General features: G+C 59.1%; 2 protein-coding genes across 3 annotated transcripts; one reads left to right on the top strand and one right to left on the bottom strand.

The window, feature by feature from the left end:
• Positions 1 to 12,395: 12,395 nt before the first annotated feature.
• IER2 (immediate early response 2) lies at positions 12,396 to 14,282 on the bottom strand. The gene has a single exon (XM_047096506.1). The coding sequence runs from the start codon at positions 14,066 to 14,068 to the stop codon at positions 13,397 to 13,399; it is 672 nt and encodes a 223-aa protein (XP_046952462.1). The 5' UTR covers positions 14,069 to 14,282; the 3' UTR covers positions 12,396 to 13,396.
• A 2,975-nt stretch (positions 14,283 to 17,257) lies between these two features.
• Positions 17,258 to 20,026, top strand: STX10 (syntaxin 10). 2 transcript variants are annotated; one of them, XM_047095783.1, is made up of 8 exons: positions 17,258 to 17,348; positions 17,607 to 17,776; positions 17,919 to 18,013; positions 18,091 to 18,153; positions 19,042 to 19,149; positions 19,244 to 19,350; positions 19,447 to 19,541; positions 19,642 to 20,026. In XM_047095783.1, the coding sequence occupies exons 1-8, from the start codon at positions 17,314 to 17,316 to the stop codon at positions 19,716 to 19,718; spliced, it is 750 nt and encodes a 249-aa protein (XP_046951739.1). In that variant the 5' UTR covers positions 17,258 to 17,313; the 3' UTR covers positions 19,719 to 20,026. The 2 variants fall into 2 exon arrangements, with proteins under 2 accessions (XP_046951739.1, XP_046951740.1); XM_047095784.1 differs by lacking the exon at positions 19,642 to 20,026 and having other exon boundaries at positions 19,244 to 19,346; positions 19,447 to 19,535.
• The last annotated feature ends 407 nt before the right edge of the window (positions 20,027 to 20,433 follow it).

The raw sequence follows: 20,433 nt of genomic DNA, 5'->3' as shown, positions 1-20,433 counted from the left end.
TCAATCGAATGAGCCACCCAGGGCCCCCCCCTCATAAGACACTCTTAGAACAACCTGAGGGGTGCTGGCAGGCTGTTGGGTAGGGGGATGGGTTAAATGGGCGATGGGCATTAAGGAAGGCACTTGCTGGGACGGGCACTGGGTGTTACATGTAAGTGATGAATCACTAAATCTTGAAATCATTATTACGCTATATGTCAACTGATTGGGACTTCAATAGAAATACATACGTGCATACAAGGTCTCCAAAGACGGGGACCCTCTGGACCCCCAGTCCAGGGATTTGCAAAGTTCTTTTTTTTTTTAAACATTTTTTTAAATTTTCTTTTTCTTTTTTTTTATTTATTTTTGAGACAGAGAGAGAACATTAGCAGGGAAGGGGCAGAGAGAGAGGGAGACATAGAATCTGAAGCAGGTTCCAGACTCTGGGCTGTCAGCACAGAGCCCGACGCGGGGCTCGAACTCACAGACTCTGAGATCGTGACCTGAGCCAAAGTCGGATGCTCAACCGACTGAGCCACCCAGGCGCCCCGGGATTGGCAAACTTCTGCAAAGAGCCAGATAGGAAACGTGCTCGGCTTTGCGGGTCTCTGTGGCAACAACCGTGCTCTTCCCTCCCACCCATGGGGGTGGCCACCATCAAAAAACCCCAAATGGGCGTCAGTGGGGAATGTGGAGAAATCGGAGCCCCTGCACACTGTTGCCACCAACATAAAACGGTGCGGGTACCCTGGAAAACAGCATGCTGGTTCCCCCCAAAATTAGAGTCACCATATGACCTGGCAATGGCGCTTCTGGGTCGGCGTCCCCAAAGAATTGAAAGCAGGGTCTTCAAGAGATATGTGTAGGGGCGCCTGGTGGCTCAGTCAGTTAAGCATCCGACTACGGCTCGGGTTCCTGAGTTCGAGCCCCACGTCGCGCTCTGTGCTGACAGCTCGGAGCCCGGAGCCTGCTTCGGATTCTGCGTCTCTCTGTGTCTCCCTCCGTCTCTCCCCGTCCCCGGCTCATGCTCTCTCTCTCTCTCAAAAATAAAAAGATTTTAAAAAAAGAAGAAGAAAAACAACCGCAGACAATATGGACGTGAATGGGCATGACTGCATCCACATAATTTACGCCTGCCGAAACTGTAATTTCCTATGATTCTGTGTCTCATGGAATACTCTTTTTCTCTTGCTTTCATCTGCTTAATAATGTAAAAACCATTCTGAACCAGAAGGCCGCGAGGAGGACGGGCGGATGTGGCCCGCGGGCTGTGGTTTCGAGACCCCGGCCCAGTCTGCCGGCCCTGCGTGTTGTGCCTCTGGACTGGCAGGGGCTGGGGTCGTGCACTTGCACGAACGAATGCGTGCATGCACGAATAATGGCACAGCTGGCCAGCAAGCAAACCCCAGAACCTTCGCTTCTGTCCTGAGCACCTTCGGGAAAGCCAATTAACCTCTCTGGGCCTTGGGTTTTCAGCTGTAAACGATCTAGGCTGGCACCCGTGCTGGGTGTGCCTCCACTTACCGGGCCTCCTCTGGTTCCTCCCACTCCTTCTCCGGCTCCGGGGCAGGGGTGGGGGAGGGCGGTTGGGAAACCAGGAAGCTCTAAGAGAGAAGATAGGAGCCTCCCGCGCGCTGGCTCAGAGCCGGGACCTCACTCCTCGTGTGCACCCCTCCCCAGCCCAGGCCGACGCCGAGGTCTGCTGGGTACCACACACACAGTCTCTCGTCCAGGCCTAAATATATTCCAACCTCAGGGACATTCCACACCCCACGCTCATTTCCGCCTTTCTGCCCAGCATAGTCTCAAGAACAAAAATCCAAGTGGAAGGTTGGGGGCCGTGGAGGAAGAGGAGGAGGGAGGGAGCCAGTGTGACCAGTCTGAGATGTGGCTTCAAGGGTCCTGGTCGTGATGGGGATGCTGGGAAAGCTGAGAATGAGGGGGCCTCCCCCCCTCCCTTCCAGCCTGCACAGTGCTTCCCTCCTCTGCTCGCAGCTTCGTGAGTCACCATCCCGGCATTCGCTGGCACAGAGCCAGGGCTGGGTGGGATGTCAGGGCGGCAGGCGGGCGGGCGGGGAGACCTACTTTAGCCTTGGTTTCTCCCCCACGCCCACAAGGGCCTTGGGTCTCAGAGCACACGCCCCAGCACCTACTCAGTACATCCAGAGGCCAGGTTGGGGCTTCCCACGTCTGCTGCCCTGGGAACCGGGAAGGAAGGGCTGCCTGTCGCCACCCACCTGGGGCACTGCCCAAGTCCAGCCACCAGGGGCTGGGGAGGCCAGCACCTCTGTCTCCAGGTAGAGCGGATGTGGCCTAGAAAGGTCGCCCTGCTGGCCCCTCCCCAAGATGCCAGAACCTGCCAATCACCTCCGTGCCCAGGACTCCAGCCAAGGCCCCAAGTTTGACTCCACATCTGTATTTGGGAAGACACACACACACACACACACACAGTGGGGAGAGGCAGGGCAGTGGAAGGCGGGCGGCGAGCCTACGCCTCACCCACTCCACCCCAACATTCAGCCACGCTGGGGGACGTTTCTCGGCTGCCGCAACTACACGAAGATGCACTGGTGGCACCTAGTGGGTGGAGGCCACCGCTGATGCTCGACACCCTCCGATGCACGAGGCAGCCCCACCACAGAGAGCCATCCGGCCACAAAAAGTCCAGAAACGCTAGCCATGTGCCCAGGTTCGAATCCAGGCGACAGCACTTTTCAGCTGTAAAGACTATATGCAGGAGGAAGGCTATCTAACCCCATGGTGCCTCAGTTTCCTCCACGGGAAACAAGGAGAATGCCATAATAAGTCAAGCAGTGAGGACTCTGGGAGTGGAGCACTTTAAGTAGTAAGCACTAGCTTCTATGGTTGTTGTCATTCTCCTTTTTTTCTTTTTCTCCTTTAAGTAATCTCTATCCCCCGCGCGGCGCTCGAACTCATGGCCCCGAGATCAAGAATCCTATGACGTACTGACTGAGCCAGCCAGGCAATCCCGCTGTCATTCTGAAGACCTCAGGCTTCAAGTCCCACAGACTTGAATTCGAATTTGACATTTGTCGTGGGGCACCTGGCTGGCTCAGTGGGGAGAGCATGAGCCTCTTGATCTCGGGGTCGTGAGTTCAAGTCCCATGTTGGGCATAGAGCTTACTAAAAAACAAACAAACCACACACACACACACACACAACCCCAAAAACCAAAAAATAACACACACACACACACACACACAAATAAAACAAAAAACCCCTGACACTTCTCAGCTGGATTTGGATAAGTGCTGTCACTGCCTGTCTCCGGAGTCACCAGGGGCAACAGATGAGCTACTGGGCACACAGCCTTAATGTGCGTTGGGGACACAGGGGTGCTGAGTAAACTCTTGCTGAGCTCAGGAGGGCCTGAGCCTGGAAGGGGCAGGAGGGGACATAAGACCATCTGGCTTCTGGGTTCCACGGATGCCATGGCAACGGGACAGGATGGGCTCAGGTGCAAGAGAGTTGGAGGCGAAGGTTTCAGGGAGGATTCACGCTGGCCACAAGCACCAAGCGGGAAGCATATGGCCCCGTGCGTGCGTGAGGCCAGGCCAACCTGGAGTGTGGCTGGCAGGAGCCTTCTAGCTGAGGAACTTTCCCCAGCTTTCTAGAACATACAGGCCAGCTGCAAGGAGGGGAAGTCACTGAGAGCAGGGAACAGGCACACTAGGGTAATCTAGGACAATCAGGGACAGAGAATTTCTCCGGAGCCGCGTGTGTGTGCGTGAGCGAGCGTGTGGGTAACCCACTGGGCCTAGACTCAGCTCACGGTGTTGAGGGGACTGAGCCCGCTCTCCCCAGCCGACCAGAAACCCGGGTCCAAGCTCTCGGGACATGGCCCTGGGGGAGGCTCCTCGCTCTGGCCTTCCCGGCCTTCAGGGATAGGGCTGGCTTGAGTCACAGCGGAACTGCTGGGAGACGGTGCATGTGTGTGCCCACACCCCTCCCATGATGAACAGACAGTCATGAGAGAGAGGGGCAAGCCTAAGGAGAGAGGAGGGAGGCACAGGGAAATACGAAGATGCCCGGAAGCAGCCATTGATGCACAGCGTCCCCAAGGGCCCTGCAAATGGCAGCCGGGGCTCCACAGAGGACAGGGACGCAAAGCAAAGCGGGAGAGGGGAAGACACCCCCCCCACCCCGCACCCCCCCATCCCGGCTGAAAGGAAAGCTTCGGTGGTCCCAGTGCGGGCCCCGTTCCCACGGCCCGCTTCTGTTTTCTTCAGAACCGGCCTCACACCCACCCCTCTCAGAAGAGAATGCCTTGTCCCAAACCACATGTGGCCCCTTTGAAAATTCCGGTGACTGTTTATAAGGCAGTGTCCGTGGGGATTTGGAGGGTAGCTGGGGAATACATGGAACTCAGTGTGGCAGACTCCAGCCGCTGCTCGGATTCAGAGCCTGAGCGGGAAAGGGTCTCTAGACTCCCCCCCCCTCCCCCCCCCCCCCGCCTCGCCTCTACCCACCCCTACCCCGAGGAGTCTGAAAGTTGCCGCCTGTGGGGACTCGGCAGTGGGTTAACTGCAGGCCTGCTTTGCCTTCCCCGGTGGGGTGGCGGTGGCTAGAAGCCAGGACAAGGTTCATTCCGGAAGGGCGGGCCACAGAAGGGAGGGGAGGAGAGGGGAAGGGGGCCTCAGGTGGATGCTGGTTGGCGGTAGGCTGGCCTGGGCCCGAACCCCAGCTGCTGGGCCTCTAACAGGCCCCCCCACCCCCCCCCCCCGCCTGCCCTCCGGTCTGAAAGGCAAAGCAGTGAGCCACTTCCTGTCCCAGACACCAGCAAGGGGGCCTGGCAGCAGCCTTTGCAGTCTAGAAGTTTGGTTTTGCTCAGTAAATAATGATTACCAAAAAAAAAAAAAAAAAAAAAAAGAACAAAACACCCCAACCCCCAAACCAACTTTATCCTCCTCAAGCCCTTGGGTTGAATGTGCACACATTGGCCCTTGGGGAGGTTTTTGCTGTCAGAAAGGGGAGGAAAAAATGGTATAGTCACCCAGCAAGTGGGTGTGAAAAAGCTGAAGAGGGCATTTGGTGGGCCAACCTGATGGGTGGTGGGCCAAGGATGCAAGGAGAGAGAGAAAAGGCCGCCCAGTGGTGGCAGGGAGACCTGGGGCCCCGTGGCCCTCGCCCCACCCCACCCCACCCCACCCCACCCCACCCCAGCTCTCTTTCCTTATCAGTGAATGGAAGATAAGCCACTGGGTATATACAAGCAAAAGTCCACTGGTGTGGACAAGGGCCTCTACGTGACCCCTGCCCCCCACCCCATCCCCCCCCAATCCAGGAGAGAAAGAAAAACAATGCACTTTGTTTTACTAGACACACTGTTTGCTCTAGGCCTTAATTCCCTCATCTGTAAAACGAGGCCAGTGAAAGTGTCTACTTTAATTTTTTTGTTTCTTTTGAGAGACAGCGAGCGAGACAGCAGAGAGCCCTGCGAGCACACAAGTGGGGGAGGGGCAGGGAGCAGGAGAGAGAGGATCCCAAGCAGGCTCCACACCATCAGGGCAGAGACTGACATGAGGCTCGAACCCACGAACTGCGAGATCGTGACCTGAGCGGAGATCAAGCGTCGGATGCTTCGCGGACCGCGCCGCCCGGGTGCCCCAGGCCTGCTTTAGTTCTGATTTAGGCTTGCAGTGATGGGTAACTGAGAATGTGGGAGGGCCAGGCACAGCACCTGACTGGGTGGGAGGCATCCCTGTGTGCAGTCTCTTCTTAGAACAGGGCATGTTATCTGGCCTGTAACTACCCAAAAGCCTCCGGGGCGGATGCTGGGGCTCCAGGGACCCTCAGAAGCTCCTGGAGCCCCACAGACTCTCCTGAGGGTGAACCTCTCTGGCTAGCTCTGTAAACAGAAGAGACTTCGCATGAATTCTCAAGGAACACAACAGCCAATTCCCCAGCGTATCTTCCCGGAGCTCCAAGAGACAGCAAAAGGTTTCCCAGACCCCCAGCTTGGGTCGCTCTGGCCCATTAGGATCGCGCTGTGCTCCTCTCAGGCCCTTGGAAGAACTTCCCAAGCAGGGAAACTGAGGCCCGGACCAGGGAGCCGACTGACTGGCTGGGGGGTCGTGACCTCCGGCTCATCTGGCAGGGCGGCAAGACCTTGGATTCACCTGGGTCCCTCGGCCGGGCCAAGCCCACCCCCCAGAGATCCTGGGATGTCTCAGCCCTCAGCACAGCGGATTCTCCCAGGCTAGCTATGCCCCGTCCCCCACCCCCGAGGGGGGGGTGGACACAACCCTCAGCTCACCAGAGAGCAGAGAACCAGGCTCTATCACTCCACTGAGGACCGCAAGGGGTGCATTCGCCTTGCCCTTTCTGATCATTTGTGAAAACAAGACCTGGGTCGGGAGAGAAAGAGCGGCCTGTTCGCTAGCTCGGTGGACAAATCCCCTCCGGGCCCCTTTCCACAGGCCAGGCCCCTGAGATGCTCCCCCAAGCTGCACCCCCGAGGGAAGGGTTAACAGGAAGCGCCTGGCCGTCCAGCAGCTACAGAAGCCCATTGTTCTGTCAATCCCCTCCCCCTCGTCCAGGATGACCCTCTGGGGAGCCCCTTCAAAAGGGCCGGACTGGTGTCTCCAGGCTGCTGGCCAGCCAGTCGGGAGAGTGAGCGCAGGAAAAGGAAACCCGCCGGGCGCGGGCTGGGGCACAGCTGTCACCGCCACATCCCCCGGGGGCTTTCCGAGGAAGGGGCGGGGGGTGCTCAGCCTTGCCTGCCCCCGAGTGGGCAGCCCTCCCCGCGGTCCCCATCTGGAAGCCAGAAAGCTTTGATCTCGAGCCTTTAGGTACAACTGAAGCTCCTGCCTCCCTCCACCCCGCTCCCCCCCCCCCCCCCCGCCTCCGCTCCTCCCCCCCCCATCTCTGGTTCAGAAAGTTTCACACCCCGCCCCTCCTCCATCGCATTTCAGATCTTCTCTTCTCCAGGTCCCGTCAGCTTTTTCTGATTAGCAGCCTCGGGTGGGGGGTGGAGGAAGCGGGTGCTTTGGTAGGGCGTCCTGGGTTTGAGGGGCGCTAGGAGGAGGAGGGCTGTTAGCAATTCCCTGGGAGACCCTGGGGGCGGGCAGGGCGAGGACGAGCAGCTGGCCACCAGATGTGGGTGGACAGACGGAGGAGGAAATTAATTGGTGCCAGTCGGTGGCGGGCGAGGAAAGGCAGGTCCCCAGGGGGCCAGGGGAGCCGCCCAGGTGCGGGAGGGAGCTGAAGGAGTGAGGGGGGCAGTGAATGTTTAGGTTATTATTATTTTTAATGTTTATTTAATTTTGAGAGCGAGAGAAACAGAGCACAAGCGGGAAGGGGCAGAGAGAGGGAGACACAGAATCGAAGCGGGCTCCAGGCTCCGAGTTGTCAGCTCAGAGCCCGACGCGGGGCTCGACCCCACGAACCGTGAGATCATGACCTGAGCCGAAGTGGGACGCTTGACCGACCGAGCCACCCTGGCGCCCCTGTTGAGGTTATTTCTTCACTGAGAGCCAAAAACGTGCTGGGGGAGAGGGGGTCGATCTAGGGACGGATTGGGTATGTAGGTGGAGGGCCTTAGGCCTTGGGCTCAGCTCTCCTGGACACAAATTTCGAGGTGGGCGGAATAAACCTCCAGGCTGAGCCTGGGGGAACAGAACAGGTTCCCTAGTGAGACCCTAGTGCCCTAGTGAGACCCATTGTGGACACAGGTGGGAAGGTGTGGACCCCCCTGAGCACACGTGTGTGGATCCGAGCGCCACGAGACACTGCTGCGGGGGCTCTGGTTCCCCGTGGACACCGGTGTGGGGTTCTGGGCTCCTCTGGACACGTGGGGAGCTTCAGCAGTCTTCACGACAGCGGTGGGTAGCATGAACCCCAAGCTCTCGCAGCCCCATTTCCCTCCCGCTCCTTCCGCGATTTACCTGATTCGGATCAGGCCCCCAGCCCCACACGCCCCGGCGCGGCCTCCGCCTTCCGGCCCGGCCCCTAAGTCCCACTCCCGCATCCGCGGGGCGTGCTTTGGGGGTGGGGGGGGCGCCCCGCGCGGAGAGCCTGGGCGGAATCCGTTCCGGAAGAGACCGGTTTGGGGGGCGAGGGGCGTGGCCCAAGTCACTGACTGCGCTGGGAGTTCTTGGAAGTCGCTCGGTGCGGCGCGCAGGGGCGGGACCCGGGGGGAAGAGCGCGAGACGAGGTGAACTCGTCTATCCCGCCCCCGTCTGTGATTGACACCCCGATCGCTCCGCCCCGCGTTGTGGTAGTTACTGACCTCGACCTCCCCGCCTAGGGCTCACATTTCCTGGCGGAGATCGAGGCCCCGCCCCGCCTGGCCTAGGCCTGCGCCTTCCCGGCTCGGACGCGCGGACCTCGCCCCAGGTTCCTGGAACCGGGCAAACCGGTCCGGGTGCTGCTTCTGTGGCTCAGCCCTTTCACAGGTTTGCGGAGGCTTTAGCGGGGCGCCTGTCCCTTAGGTCCTGCCGAGAGGAGAGTGGAGGGGATCTTGGGTGGCCGACACGACTAGAGCCGTCCCTTACTTGCTCTCCTGCAGGGCGATCCTCTCTGGCCTCAGTTTCCCATCCGTAAAAGGTGGAGTTAAAAGGACCAGTCTCAAAGGAGAGGTTGCAAATGAATCATTCATTCACAAAAACCACTTAGTAAGCACCTGCTAGACTCGTCTCTGGCCTCGAAAGGAGGCCCCAGGCCAGAAGAGGAGACAAACCCAGAAACGAGTATAAAATTGCTTTGTGATGTTACAGGGGAAAAAAAAAAAAGCTCCTAATCTGAGCGTCCGTAAACAAAGGTCTTGGACCAAAATGGGGGGCACTTGTAGCTTTGTCTCTCTTCCAGAGGCAGAATTTTTCTAACTCTAAAACGGTGGCCAAACTGATTCAATGCTATTTAAATAAGAGGACGAATCCCTTTGTTTCTCTCTTTTCAGCTTTTAGACTTTCCCTAGTCTTCTGACTGAAGATAGGCCCTTTCCTGTCTCCTGTGGTAATAATGTGTCGTAAACCGTGGCGAATCTCTGTGCCTAACTAAGAAAGCTGTCTGGACCCTCATACTGGCTACTGTTTCAGCAGAATCTTAAGACATTGTTTTGTTTTCACTGTAGCTTGTATTAAAGGTTACCTTCTAAGTATGGTCCGTGATTAACAAGTGGCTTACGTTCAGAAAAATTTTTAGGTAAATAATAGTAGAGTTGTTTTGCAGATATGACAAAAATCCTGGCCATCAACGGTCTGAAATTTGGTAAATTCTATGCTAAGAGTCATGGGCAGCCACTGATTAAATGCGACAATAACTACTAAGCACTTAGCACTTGCCTCCCCCAGACAACCTCATCGACTCTTCCAGGCCTGGGTTGGGCATTCCTGGGACGGACATTTGAACACAGATGCGAACTAGAACATTAATTTACCCTTCCAGACGGTGAGTAGTGTTTGAAGGAAGCCTGAGAAGAGGGGTAAAGGGGCTGGGAGGCAGAGTGGGGAGCGTCTTTAGATCAGATGGCCAAAGAAGGCCTCTCCCAGGAGGTGACATTCCGGCAGAGATCTGAACAAAGTGAGAATGGATGTCTGGGAGAGGAGCATTGCAAACAGAAGCAACACCAAGTGCAAAGGCCCTGGACTGGGACATGCCTGGCCTGTTCTCCAAGCAGAAAAGAGGCCACGGTGGATGAAGCAGAGGGGAGCTGGAGAGTGACATTATCCAACTTGCATTTTTAGAAGATCTGTGTGGCTGCGGGGTAGGATAGATTGTGGGGGCGAGAGCAGGGGGGAAGCCACTGCCCTGATCCATGTGAGAGGTAACAGCAGCCCACACCAACATCAGAGCCAGGAGGTGGAGAAAGTGGAGTGGGATGAGAGGTCAAGTTGACAGCACCTGTGACTGGGTGCCATGGGCAGGAAGGAGAAAAAGGGATCCAAGGAGGATTCCTCAGTTGGGAGGCCAGGGAGACATGGGAAGGGGCCTTGGACAGAAAGCCTGGGGGTGGGGGAGGGGGTCCAGGCTGGAGAGCAAAATTTGGGAGCCGGCATAGAGTGGCATTTAAGGCCCTGCGACTGAATGAGACTACCTACAAAGGGGTGAGTGTAGACAGCCAGAGAGAGGCCCAGGGCCTGAGGTGGGAGGAAACCAGAAGTGTGGAGGCCTGGGAGGAGGCAAGAGTCAACCCGGTCAAATCCCGAGGATGAAACCAAACTCTGGAGCTGAGCGGGGACGCTGACCCTCATGCACACGGAGCTGTTGGAGGCAGGAACTATTTCTCCAGCTCTCTGGGATGAGCACAGCATCTGTACCCACATTGCCACACCAAATGCCTGTATTGCTGTATGCGCCTTTAAATGGACGGCACTGTTATTCTGAGTTCTACCAATAATAAAATAACACCGCTTCCGGTGTGCCAGGCATCCCACCAGGCCCTTTATATGTATTATCTCACTTAATCTTCGCAACGGACCCCAAGAGGTAGGGGCTATGGTTGCCCACAGTGTACAGCCAGGGAAACGGAGGCCCAGAGACATGAAGTGACTCGCTCAAAGCTGCACAGCAAGCAAGTAGACCTGGTGGGCGGGCTCCAGAATCTGTGTTCCCACCCACGCAAGGTCTGCCGCCGGCCCTTGTCCCTCAGCGTCATGGTTCTGAGCCGTTGGTGTCACCAGAGAGTGTAGATCTGTCCCCGCTCAGGCCATTTATTCTCCGGGGAGGCATGGATAGTCCGAATTCTACCAGACCGGTTAGATGGGATGGGCGTGTAGGTTGTTTCCAATTTGTACTGTGGACAACACTGTAATGAACAGCCTTCTGTAGCCTCCTGCTGCAGGCCTGAGGTTCCCCCCGGGGACTCTACTGGTCAAGGGACTTGTGACACTTTTAGTTTTCACAACTATTGTCCCATGAATTACTCCCCCAGAGGGCCTAGCCCAGTGATCCGATGCCATGTAACGGTGTGAAAACCCAGGTTATTGTGACGAATATTCAATGTTGCCTATTCGGAAGGGTGGAATGGGGTCTTGGGAAGGGGGATATATTAAAGGGATGGGGGGGGGGGCTTCTCCTGTCTCCCACTTCATCATCTCCAGCCCCCAGCCCGGAAACCCCCAGGAGGTGGGGCGGAGATCAGCCCGACCGCTTCCCGGGGAGGAAGGAAGGGCCAGGAGGTTCCTGCGACAGGATGCGCACTGAGGGCCCCCTCCCCAGCCGCCGGGGACTTCCCGGGGCAGGCCAGGTTCTCAGGGGAGCTGCTCCCACGCGAACGCACTGAACTGCCGCTGGGGTGTGGGGCTCCAGTCTCCCCCCCCCCCCCCACGTCCCACTGGGGAGTTACGGGTCAGGACCCCGAGTGGGTGGCGCTTAAGTCTCCCGTGTTTCTCCAGGAAAGAACCAGGTGGCCGCGGAGGCGAGCTGGGCTAGATTCCCCTGGGGGAACCCAGAGGGAGGCGGGGAGCGGGGTGGGTGGACGAGGCTGGAGGGGAGCCGGAGGCGGGAGTTCTGGGGCGGATCCACCCTCCATCTCACCCTCCTCCTTCCACCCTACGGCCTCGGGGTCAGGTCCCCCGGGGTCGCGGGAAGCTGGCAGGGCCGGAGCCAGCCGTCTGGAGGCGGGGCGGCTGCTTTCCCGGCGCCTCCCGCCGCCCTCACTGCCCGCACCTGCGGCTCCTTTGTCCTCCTAACTGCCACCCCGCCACCCGCCCTGGGGCGACGCCTCGCAGCCCCTCTCCTAAATCAGCACTGGATACATTATGAGCGTTTTCTGCTCTGGGGTGACTAAAATGGAGCTGGGATAGAGCCAAAGCAAATAACTAGGGCTCTCAGGGGGGTGTTTCTAAATCTACAGCCGCCTTTCGGGGAAGCTGTTTAGAGGCCCACTTCACAGATGGGGAGACTGAGGCTGGGAAACTCCCCTCCCAGCCTGAGTCACAAAATGGTACCGCCAGAGATAAGAACAAGGGTATACAGGGCGCCCCAAAGCGCACTTCAGCTCCCCCGCAAGCTGAGGGACCCCCGCCAAAGCTGATTCAGTTGGTCAAGTGGGGTGGGGGGAGGTGAGATCTGACATCCTCCGAAAGCCTCCAAAGGAGGCGTGGCCTTCCCAATTCTGTTTGGGGCACTGGACCCATCGGTAATCCCCCTCGAAGGTCTGAACTCGTCAAGCCCTCTCCGCTCCCCCCCCCCCGCCCCCGCCTGCCCCGAGTTGCAGGATTTCGACGGAACCACCGAATGTGGGGGAGCTGAAGGAGTCAGAGGACCAGAGCACCCAGCACGGAAACGCTCTGGCAAAGAAAAGGGGGCCCAGCCCCATCCCGCCCACTCTACCCACGTGATAGCCGGTCAGACCGGTTTCTGGGGCCCCAGCAAGCCGCCGCCAGCTCCTGACCCCTTAACCCTGCCCCTCCCCCATCAGGGAAGAAAACCAGACGGGCAGCACAGACTTTATTCAAATGGTCTTTATTTTCCTATCTGGCGTTTCTAGCAAAAAGCCAGATAGATGAAATTAAACAGAATCCACCACAGTAAAGGTAAACAGACCTCAGCACGCCCTGGCAAGAATCTTCCCCTTCCCAAACTGGCCCAGTCTCACCAGCAACTGGTCCCAGCGCAGCCTTACAAGCGCTCTAAACACCCCCACCCAATTTTGTGATTCAGACCAGGATCGTCTGGGTTGTGTCTGTGTGTCTGAGGGACGGTCACGCCGGAGACTGGGAACGTATAACCACCTCTCACGCACCAGATGAGGAAAATTGTAACCTGAAATTAAATCGGGCCCCCACCTTGCCCCCGCTATACAGCCGAAGGCGCAGGGGCGCGGGGCACAAACCCGCAGCGCGCGGGGCGAGGTGACTCAGGACGCCCTCCTCCCATTCCCCAGGGCGGTCCACACCCCAGACCCTCCTCCCAGGCCCCACACCCACGCAAGGCAACAGGAAGCTCCCCACGTCTGCCCCATGACGCAACGATGACCGCTTGCACAAGTATGTCACTGGTGGGGGAAGGGAGCGCCTGCCTGGAATTCTGAGGTTGGAAATGCAAACACCAACTATTGAAAACCTTGAAAGGGCAGTACAGCTCCCAATAAAAAATAAAGTCCGACCCTGAGGAGTTTTAAAGAACCTAGCCTCCCTGCTCCCAGTCCCAGAAGGAGAGGGAAAGGTCCACGTCCCAGTCCGTTAAGACAGCACCTGTGGGCGCAGCAGGTCTCGGCGGAAGGCGCTCGCGCTCCCCGCTCAGGCTCCTCGGCGCCGCCGCTGCGCACAGGCGGCGACGGCTCCCCGGGGGCAGAGTCCCTCTTCAGGCCTCTCAGCAGCCCGGGCGGCAGCTCCTCTCCACGGTTTCAGCGGGCGCTCCCCCGGGGGCGGGCCTCGCCTCGGGTGTGCGCACTCCGGCCGACGGTTCGGCCCGCGCTCTGGGCTCCCGTAGCGCCGCTCGGGGACCCTCAGAAGGCCACCACGGCCCGCACGAGCACGTTCAGCATGCTGTCCGCAGGGCGGCAGGCAGGCTTTGCCTCGCATGCCGGCGGCGCCGTCGGGGGGGCGGCGGGGCTGCAGTTCAGGAGGCCAGAGAAGCGCCTCTGTAGGACGCGCGCCAGGTTGGGGAAGGCGCCCTCCGCTTGAGCGGGAGGTGGCTGCAGGCGATCAGGGACCTCCGAAGAGGCCCCTGCCTCCTCCTCCTCTTCTTCTAGACGGGCTTTCTTGCTTGGGACCAGTCCGACGTCCCCGCCGTCACTCAGGCTGCTGCTCCGCCGCTTGCGGCTGACTTTGGTGGGGCGCGGGGCACAGGGAGCTGGGGTCTCCGCGGCTCCCGGCGCCTCCCGCGTGTCCATGGGCTCCGGGGAAGGCTGCTCACCGTCGGGGGGCGCTGCCTCGGCTACAGCTTCCGCTTCCCGCAACTGGTGCAGGCGAGGATCAGGGGAGCGGACGGGCGGCAAGGGCACCTCGGGCTCGTGGGCTTCCACCTTGGCCGAGAGGTAGAGCTCTCGCGCGCTGCGCATGACCAGCGACAGTTGCAGACTCCGGTGCAGCCGCAGGCCACCGCGCTGCATGCGCGAATGGTACATCTTCCACACCGACAGGGTCATGATGCGTTGAGCCTCCTTCTGCACCTCCATGGCGGCTAGACGGCGGGGGCGAGGACGGCGGGGGCTCCCTGACTGGGCAGGACAGGTAGCAGGTGCACTCCGGGCTACGCGCTCGTTCACGCTTCTCCCCTCGCGCCAACCCACGCCGTGACACTGCTAGGACGCTCTGCCCCGGCGCCCGCCACCCGGGCCCTTTTGTACCCGGGGTGAAGTCACGGAGACGCCCCGCCCAATCCGAGAGCCGCATCCGGGCTTCCCAACGCACCACGGCGAGAGACTCCTTAAAGCGACAGGGTAGAATTTACCGAGGCGGGAGAAGGGAGGGAGTCGGGGCGTGGGGGAGCATTCCCCAGTCCACGCAGAGCTCTCGGGGTGGTCTCCTTTCCCAGGGCCCTCAATGAGCAGGCGCGCGGGCCCAGAAGAGCAGGGCGGCGGATGGGGGATCAGAGTCCACCCACGTGCTTGCGTTTGAAGCCCCAGTGGCTTGTAGGCAGCGAGTTTCCCTTCGCACCGGGGAAGACCGGGGTTCGAACCGGTATATCCCCCGTGGGCACAGTTCCTAGCAGCTACTAGGTGTCTAGTTAATATTTTTTGAATCAGTAACCGATACGTATTTTTTGAATCAGTAACCGTGCTAACACTTACGAAAGCACTTACTACCCGTCAGGCGCTGTTAAGGGTTTTCCTTTACTAAATGCCTCACCTCCACTCCGCGGAGGGTACTGCTGTACCTGATTTCTTCCGCTGGGGAAATCGAGACAGAGTGACCCGTCCAATGTTTGCTAAACGAATAAACGGCCACTGCAGTGAAAGGGGACACTGGGGCCTCCAGCTCTTGCGTCTTTCTAGCGTAAGCCAGCCCTCCTCACTCCTTCTCTGTAGGCAGTAAGCAGGCGGGCAGCGGGGGCTGGCTCCTAGGCGTAGCTGCCCACTCCACGGGCATTGGATGTCTGCAGACACGAACGCAGCCCTGGGTGTCATTCCTGCGCTCCACACCGAACACCCCCCGCCCCTTTCCTCTACTCGAGCTCCACGGGTGGGCTGGGTGCTCGCAGGACGCAGGACCCGGGCTACAGGACAGTCCGGGTGAACACGTGGCTGCGCCCCTTAGACAACACGGCCCTGCTCCGCCCCTGCGCCCCAGGAAGCGTGCTTGGGGTAGGAGCTGTAAACTGAGCAAGGCAGAGATAGAGCGGATAGATAGAAAACATCGGCCCCACCCTCCGCTACGCCCTATTGCTCCAGTTCCTCCAAAACAAGATGCAAAATTGTTCCTATAGCTCCATTCATTCGTGGCAAGGGCCCTTTAAGGGAAGGCTCGTCTCCCTCCCCCGCTTGCCGCGCCGAAGGGAGAGCGGAGTCTTCCGGCCACTGGAAGCGCCAGACTTCCACGACTAAATTTGGGTATAATGACGTAGGGCAGGCGCGCGAGCCGCTTCCGGCTGCCCATATAAGGACAGGGGCCGGGATCTCCGCTCTGAGCCGAGGCAGCCTCCTTCCGGGCGGGCGGGGGCGGTGCCTGGCCTCCGAACACGCCCCCTCCCCTTCCCTCCCCCGCTCCCAGCCGCTAAGGAAGGCTGTAGTCCCGGGCTTCCGGACCAGAGTTTAGCGGGGCGGGCGGGAAAGGAGGGGAAGGCTTCGCTTCCTTCCCTCCGGCGGCCGAGAAGGCGTGACGCCTCTCCGGGAAGCCCCCCGCCAGCAGGTAGGGGCGATCTCTGGGCTTCCACTGACGCCATCTCCCAGAGACCCTCCCCAAAGACCTTGCTAACACGAGGGGCGATTCGCTGAGGACCCATTCGTCCCTGTTCCCCCATAGAGACCCACACAATTATTTCTCCCTACAAGGTTCTCTCCCAGGTGTTTCTTCTCCACCCCCCCCCAAATCATGCACCCTTGGAGAACCCCACGCCCCGCCTTCCCACCCCCTGCACCTAAGGACTCAACAATTTTATCTTCTTGACCCCTCCAAAAACTGTCCCTAGTCATCGATCCTGCCACACACTACGGCGACCCGCTGAGGACGCCCCCATCTCCCCCAGGACCCCCACGGCGAATCCACAATGATATTCCCAGCCCAGGCTCTGTCTCTGAGAGACTCCGAAACACAGGCTCTCCAAGAACTTCAGACATCCTGCCCAGACTTCCCCAGAGACAGACTAGGACCCCACTCAAGTGATGGCTCCCCCCGCCCCTCCAAAAAAGAGTGCTTTTCCGGAGACCTTGTCACACAGATCGCCTCTGTCACACAGGGATCCACTCTATGAGTCTCCAGACATTCCTGGTCCCTCCCCAGACGGAGACCCCACACACCGAGAACTTTCTTGTATACAGAAGCCACCACCACGCCCCCTTTTTTCGACTCCTGCCTCGCACGCAGAAAGATCCCACACCCCAGAAGCATCTCTGGGGCTCCCACTCACAACCACCCCACCCCAGGGCGATCTTGGGGCGCCCTCCTCCGTAGAACAAAAGAGGAGGGGCAGTCCAGCAAGACTCTCCACCGGAGAATGCCCGCACCTCACTCCACCTCCTGCGGTAAAGTGGGGAGGACTACCTCTCCCCCCACCCCTTCCCAACTCTGGGCTGGGACGATCTCCGAGTACAGGATCAAGGTGCAGGCTCAGGAAGTCTGTTAAGAGCGTCTTCAAATTGGGGGCGCCCCAAATTGGGGGTCGTGCTGGGGTCACGACCTGGGGTTCGTGGGCTCGAGACCCGCATTGGGCTGTCTGCTGTCAGCGTGGAGCCCGCTTGGGATCCTCTGTCCCCGCCATCTCTCTCTGCTCCTCCCCGGCGCTTGCTCTCTGTCTCAAGAATAAACAAACATTAAAAAAAAAGAGAGGTTCTACCAATCGAATGATCCCCTTCCCTAGTCATAATCTCTGATTTGAAGAAGGTTATTATTATTCACATTGCCCAAAAGGGAAACTGAGGTTGCTGCGGCAACAATGCCAAGGGCTAGCCCTCCAACCGAGAGATTTGGAGCTCCGACCCCCAACCCAGCCAGACTTAACTGGGACTCTGCTGGGGGCGGGCGCGACGAGCTACGGGGACGCGAAGCTGTTTCTGCCCATAATAAAGATGGCCGCGAGGAGGGCGGAAGCGCGGGCCTCCGAGGCCTCGGCCTCTCTGTCTACCCTGGCGTCCAGGTTCTCGATGGTGATGCGGGTCACGTGACGGGGGCGGGGGAGGCGGCGCTTTCCCTTCTTGCTGGGAGGGAACCCGCTACCAAAGCCGAGAGGGGAGGGGGGCTTGGCCTCGGGCGGGGTTTGTGTGACATGTCTCTTGAGGACCCGTTTTTTGTTGTCCGAGGGTGAGTGACAGCAACGGGGGAGAGAAGAGGGTGCTCGGTCCCCCCGCCAACCAATGCCCGCGTGTCCGGCAGAGCGTGCTAGGCAGTTTGGGCACGGCCGTCGGGGTGCGCGGGTCAGGGAAGACCCGTGGCCGAGTGGGCTGGGTGCGCAGGGGGTTATCAGGATATCCTGAGCCCTGACTCGTTTGGGGGCGCAGTGGCCGGCGGGAGGACCGCCTGCCCCCAGCCGTGACCGCTGTGTGTGCCCCTGCCCGGCAGCGAGGTGCAGAAGGCGGTGAACACGGCCCGCGGGCTGTACCAGCGCTGGTGCGAGCTCCTGCAAGAGGACGCGGCGGTCGGACGCGAGGAGCTGGACTGGACGACCAATGAACTGCGGAATGGCCTGCGCAGCATCGAGTGGGACCTCGAGGACCTGGAGGAGACCATCGATATCCTGGGGGGTTGCAAGGCGTCCTGGGAGAGCCCACTGTTGTGGCAGGGGGCAACCGGACACCTGGGTGGAGTTGAGGGCTTGAGGCAGAGGAGGGGGTCATGTCTGGCTTTGGCCTTGACCCTTGACTCGCGACTTACGCATAGTGGAAGCCAACCCGGGAAAGTTCAAGCTCCCAGCCGGAGACCTGCAGGAGAGAAAGGTGTTCGTGGAGCGGATGCGGGAGGCAGTCCAGGTGAGGAGAGTTTTCGGTGGCGCGAGTGTGGGGAGGTTGGAGTATCTTTACTCTCTGATGGCGTCCTCACCCCCCAGGATATGAAGGACCATATGGTCAGCCCGGCAGCCATAGCCTTTATGGAGAGGAATAAGAGAGAGGTAAGGCATCCGGACCCAGCATCCTCACCCACCCGAGCCCAAGCCTGAGCCCTCTGTGTGTGTTCACTCGTCTCCCTTGCACGTACAACAGTCGGTCTCTTCTGTGTCAGTGCCCATCTTCTCTGAGCAGTTGGTTCCTGGGTGTCTACCTGCCCGCTGTTTCTGGGTGTAGAATCCTTTCTGCCTCCTAGTGCGGGTCTGTATCCCACCCCCTCTCTCTTTTTTCTTTTCTTTTTGCTTGTTGCGTCACTGTTTCCAGGATGTATGCCTACCTTTTTTTTCTGTGTCTGTACCTGGCACTTCTGAGCCTGTGAACTTGGCCTCTGAGTAGATCCCCATCTGCAGTCGCTTGCGTACCATTTCCCTCCGTGGGTGTGCCTGCCCTGTATGTGCCTGCGTATGCCTTTTGTGCGCACTCCCCCAGCTGCCTCTGTTGGTACTTTTTTCTTCTGTGTGTCCATCCAGCCTGTCTCCAACCCGTCATGGGATGCCCATGTGGGATCTGGGAGGGTGTAGGGCCGAGACCTGCACGGGCTTGGGGTCCTATAGCAGTGCCCACGGGCTTTCCAGGTGTGCTGCCTTGAGGGTCAAAGTCCAAATTCTTAAATACATCTGTTTATATGATGAGTCCACCATGGATTGGGGCAATCCGCATTCCAGCCCCAGGAACTTCCCCGTTTTACAGAGGAGGAAACTGAGGCATAGGGAGGTCAATTGATAGGACCTTGGGGTCACCTTGATAGCAAGCGGTGGGCTTGGGGAACCCAGGCTATCCCATTCCTAAGACCACCTTCCTGAGCAACAGCCATCTAGATTTGCCACCAGTCTGTGTCTGGCTTTGCTGTGAGTGGCCCTCTCTCCCTGAACCTGTGGTCTGTGCCCCCATAGATGCTGACAGGCAAGCCAGCCGCCCCAAAGTCATCCAGCGACCTGCTGGACGCCAGCATGGCCGCAGCCACCTCTCGTTACATTGAGGAGCAGCAGGCCACACAGCAGGTTCGTGCGGGTAGTCGGGGATCCTGGGCCGGAGGGGCCTCCGGACAGCTCAGGGCCCCCCGCTGACGGCAGTTCCCACTCCTCCAATCTGCAGCTGATCATGGACCAACAGAATCAACAGCTGGAAATGGTGTCCGGGAGCATCCGGGTTCTGAAGCACATGTCTGGCCGTGTTGGGGAGGAGCTGGATGAGCAGGGCGTGTGAGGCCAGGATCCTGGGGGTGGGCTGGGTGCCCTCAGCTGGCCGCGCTGGTGTGCCAGAACTTTTGGAGGCTAACGCCATCTCGGTATCAACAGCATGCTGGATGCCTTTGCTCACGAGATGGACCACACCCAGTCCCGGATGGATGGGGTCCTCCGGAAGATGGCCAAAGTATCCCACATGACGAACGGTAAGCCCCGTTGGGGAGGCAGCTCAGGGGTGGTGGGTGGGGGGCGAAGGTGGTACCTCGTCCCCCCACCCCCCCGTGACCTCTGACCCTTTTCCCCCAGATCGCCGACAGTGGTGTGCCATCGTCGTGCTGCTGGGGGTGCTTCTTCTGGTTCTCATCCTGCTCTTCTCCCTCTGACGCCGGCCCTCCCCAGGGCGCCGGTCCCTCTAGCTGTGGGAGCTGGCAGGGTCCTGCCCCCTGGGAGAAGGGGCTTCTTCCTGGTCTCGAGGTTCTCATCCGGAGCCAGTGGGACCCTCGGGGCCCTGGGCCAGAGCCCCTGCCACTGGTCCTGTCTCAAGTGTGCTTAGGAGGTGGCAGAGGTAGGGGAACCTCAGACCCGCCCCTCCCCGTTTCTACTCTGGTGCCCCAAAGCCGTTTGCTCCTGTGCCTTCCGCGCGTGCCAACTTGGAAATAAAAATCCCAGCCTTTTTTTTTTTTTTTTTTTTTTAAATACACGTCTATACCTTACTGTGTGTTGTGGCTCGTTAACTCGTGCCTGTCCCCTAAATGGGACTCCTGTTGCGAGCCCCTTGCTTGCACATGCTGGGTCCCGGGTGTGTACCTACGTGCACAGGCACGCGCCTAGTAAGGGTATCAGTGGTCAGGATTTGGTGCAGAAAAGACTAGTCCAGTTTATTTCTTGGTTTCACGGCGGATGAGGCTGAAAAACCCCAAGCCTGATTCTTCCTTGAGCGTTTGAAGTTTAGTCTAAACGTCTTCTGCTCGTTCTCGGCCCACTGGAGGCAACCGCCTCAGCAGTGGAGCTGAGCAAGTCACTTCTGAGGCGCCCGAGTACCGCCGGGCTCTAATGTACACCTGGTCACTGACAAGGCAGTGTTTGTAAATTCCAGGG

This window comes from Lynx rufus, unplaced genomic scaffold (genome assembly GCF_022079265.1).
Source record: "Lynx rufus isolate CCGP_SWC_20201006 ecotype Redwood Valley unplaced genomic scaffold, mLynRuf1.p SCAF_4, whole genome shotgun sequence".
Taxonomy (NCBI): Eukaryota; Metazoa; Chordata; class Mammalia; order Carnivora; family Felidae; genus Lynx; species Lynx rufus.
The sequence above is the reverse complement of the archived record's forward strand: the minus strand, read 5'-3'. Positions and strand labels throughout refer to the sequence as shown.

Excerpts from the sequence above, each read along its gene's own strand:
- IER2 (XM_047096506.1), bottom strand. The coding sequence starts at position 14,068 with ATGGAGGTGCAGAAGGAGGCTCAACGCATCATGACCCTGTCGGTGTGG.
- STX10 (XM_047095783.1), top strand. The coding sequence starts at position 17,314 with ATGTCTCTTGAGGACCCGTTTTTTGTTGTCCGAGG. Across the intron at positions 17,349-17,606 it reads CCGTTTTTTGTTGTCCGAGG|CGAGGTGCAGAAGGCGGTGA; the intron begins GTGAGTGACAGC and ends CCTGCCCGGCAG. Across the intron at positions 18,014-18,090 it reads GGATGCGGGAGGCAGTCCAG|GATATGAAGGACCATATGGT; the intron begins GTGAGGAGAGTT and ends CTCACCCCCCAG.